Source organism: Salvia hispanica, chromosome 1 (assembly GCF_023119035.1).
Source record: "Salvia hispanica cultivar TCC Black 2014 chromosome 1, UniMelb_Shisp_WGS_1.0, whole genome shotgun sequence".
In the NCBI taxonomy this organism is placed as follows: domain Eukaryota; kingdom Viridiplantae; phylum Streptophyta; class Magnoliopsida; order Lamiales; family Lamiaceae; genus Salvia; species Salvia hispanica.
The window spans coordinates 26,361,467-26,363,031 of record NC_062965.1 but is presented as its reverse complement, the minus strand read 5'-3'; the positions used below and the strand labels follow the sequence as shown (position 1 = coordinate 26,363,031).

Here is a 1,565-nt window from a genome sequence, read left to right as displayed (position 1 = left end):
GAAATGCCTCAAGTGCCTAAACTAATATCAATTCGGCGAAATCCGCCATTTTTGTTCTGGTGTCCGAGCGTGGGAGAAGGAAGTCGCATAGTGGCTTTTCCAGCCTTTTATGGGTTTTTACCCCAACCATAATACCATTCACATCCTAATTGTATAATGTTTCGTTAAAATATTAGCAGAAAATACAAATGACTTTGATTGTGACGATAACTGAATGAGAAAATTTTGAGGGCGTCAATATCGACTACCGTAGCATTCAAACCTTTTCTTAAACGAAACATATTGTCAAAAATTGACCACATAAACAGAATTGATTGTCAATGCACCAATAGCCGTATTCTATTACTTGCACCATTATTGGTGCTCCATAACCCAAATAAATAAATATGGAGTGGATAATAAACAAACACGTAACAGAATCGATGTAATCGTATTTTAATAAATTTGTTACATGAACATCAAATTTCATATCCCAAACCAATTCACTGGGAAAATCAGCACAACAAAGTAGTCTTGAACAATTTGAATAAAAAATCTTGTTTATTCAATTCAATTAATCTATAATACACCTAATTTTACTCTAACAATCTGTGCAAATGAATTCACTGCAGCAGCCAAGAATCCTTGAACTGATCCAGCGCAGAATCCCTAAAATTATTCACCTTCATCAAACAGAAGTGGGTGCAGAACCCTAACCCTACACCCGCACACACCCGATCCGTCTTCAGCAAATAGCACGCGGGCCCACACTCCGCCCCCTTCCCCTGCACCACAATCCCCCATGCCTTCGTCACCCCCAATTTCGATTCCGATTCCGATTCCTCCCCCAATTCACTCCCTCTCTCTAACTCCTCCACGAAGATCAATCCATCCGGCGACTTCGATTCCCCGCTCCGCCACCCCTCTCTCGCCGCCGGCCATTCCTCCGCCACGGCCTTCTCTGTCTCAATCCTCACCCCGCCGTCCAATCCGGAATAGATTTGCACCAGCAGCGGCGCCTGTTTTAGGTTTTTAACAATATCCGGCACCGAATCCTGCAGCCAGGAATCGATTTTCGCCGGAGGATCGCGCGAATCGATCGATTCATCGCTTCCGTGATGAGCTGGGGGAAGTGTTGGCCCGATCGATGCGGAGGGGAATTGCCGTGGGGGTTTGAATTTCTTCGTTCGGATTGGGGTGAAATTTTGATTAGGTTTGTTTGCGGGATGAAGAGAGGGGCGGCCGGTCGTTAATTTTCCGGCGGTGGGGATCCCGATCGACGCCATCTTTCTGAAACGACGGCGATTGGGGAAGGGGAATTAGATGGTTTAGAGAGAGAAAAGTTTAGAGAGAGAAGATTCAGATTTGCAGAAGATTCCGACGTTAGTGTCGTACAAGAAAGACTCGTCGCTATATATTTAAATAATAATAATAATAATAATAATAATTTCTAATTGATTATGGTTAGGAAACATCTCTATCGCCTTCCTACATTCGAATTTTGCAACCTTTTAATCATTTAAATTATTTTCGAGTAAAGAAATCAATATTAAATAGTTGGAATGCCTTGCAAAAATAAGCCACCT

General features: G+C 42.7%; 1 protein-coding gene across 1 annotated transcript; it reads right to left on the bottom strand.

Moving 5' to 3' along the window:
* Window positions 1–602: 602 nt before the first annotated feature.
* LOC125192508 lies at window positions 603–1,265 on the bottom strand. Its single transcript, XM_048090106.1, has one exon. It carries the CDS (start codon window positions 1,263–1,265, stop codon window positions 603–605), a length of 663 nt encoding a protein of 220 aa, XP_047946063.1.
* Window positions 1,266–1,565: the final 300 nt, after the last annotated feature.

Bases quoted from the DNA above. Each gene is read 5' to 3' on its own strand.
- LOC125192508 (XM_048090106.1), bottom strand. From the start codon at position 1,265: ATGGCGTCGATCGGGATCCCCACCGCCGGAAAATTAACGACCGGCCGC.